General features: G+C 39.1%; 1 protein-coding gene across 1 annotated transcript in view; it reads right to left on the reverse strand.

The window, feature by feature from the left end:
- Nucleotides 1–175: 175 nt before the first annotated feature.
- Nucleotides 176–281, reverse strand: part of LOC119587346 — a 1276-nt gene continuing 1170 nt past the window's right edge. Inside the window, exon 2 of the mRNA XM_037936093.1 lies at nucleotides 176–273. Coding sequence (XP_037792021.1) covers nucleotides 176–273 — 98 coding nt within the window. The remainder of the gene's footprint in view (nucleotides 274–281) is intronic.

Below are 281 nucleotides of genomic sequence, written 5' to 3' on the forward strand. Positions count from 1 at the left end.
GCGTTTGCATTCATACGAGAAAGAGAGGAGAGAAAAAAAGGAGCGTGGTCAAGTTAAGAGCATTTGTCTGAGGTTAAGCTTTGGTGATTTCAGAAAGGTTCTTAAGATTTTTTTCATGATTGTAATATCGATTTTGTATCTATGGTTTGTGCCTTTTCTTTGTGATGTAATTTAATTAGAAGTCTCTGATATCACCAACGCTTATTAGCTCAGACGCTCCCGCTAGACTGGCGCTTCGTATTCGGCTCCTCTTCTCAGAACAAGTGGAAACGTCTTAAAGT

This window comes from Penaeus monodon, chromosome 22 (genome assembly GCF_015228065.2).
Source record: "Penaeus monodon isolate SGIC_2016 chromosome 22, NSTDA_Pmon_1, whole genome shotgun sequence".
Classification (NCBI taxonomy): Eukaryota; Metazoa; Arthropoda; class Malacostraca; order Decapoda; family Penaeidae; genus Penaeus; species Penaeus monodon.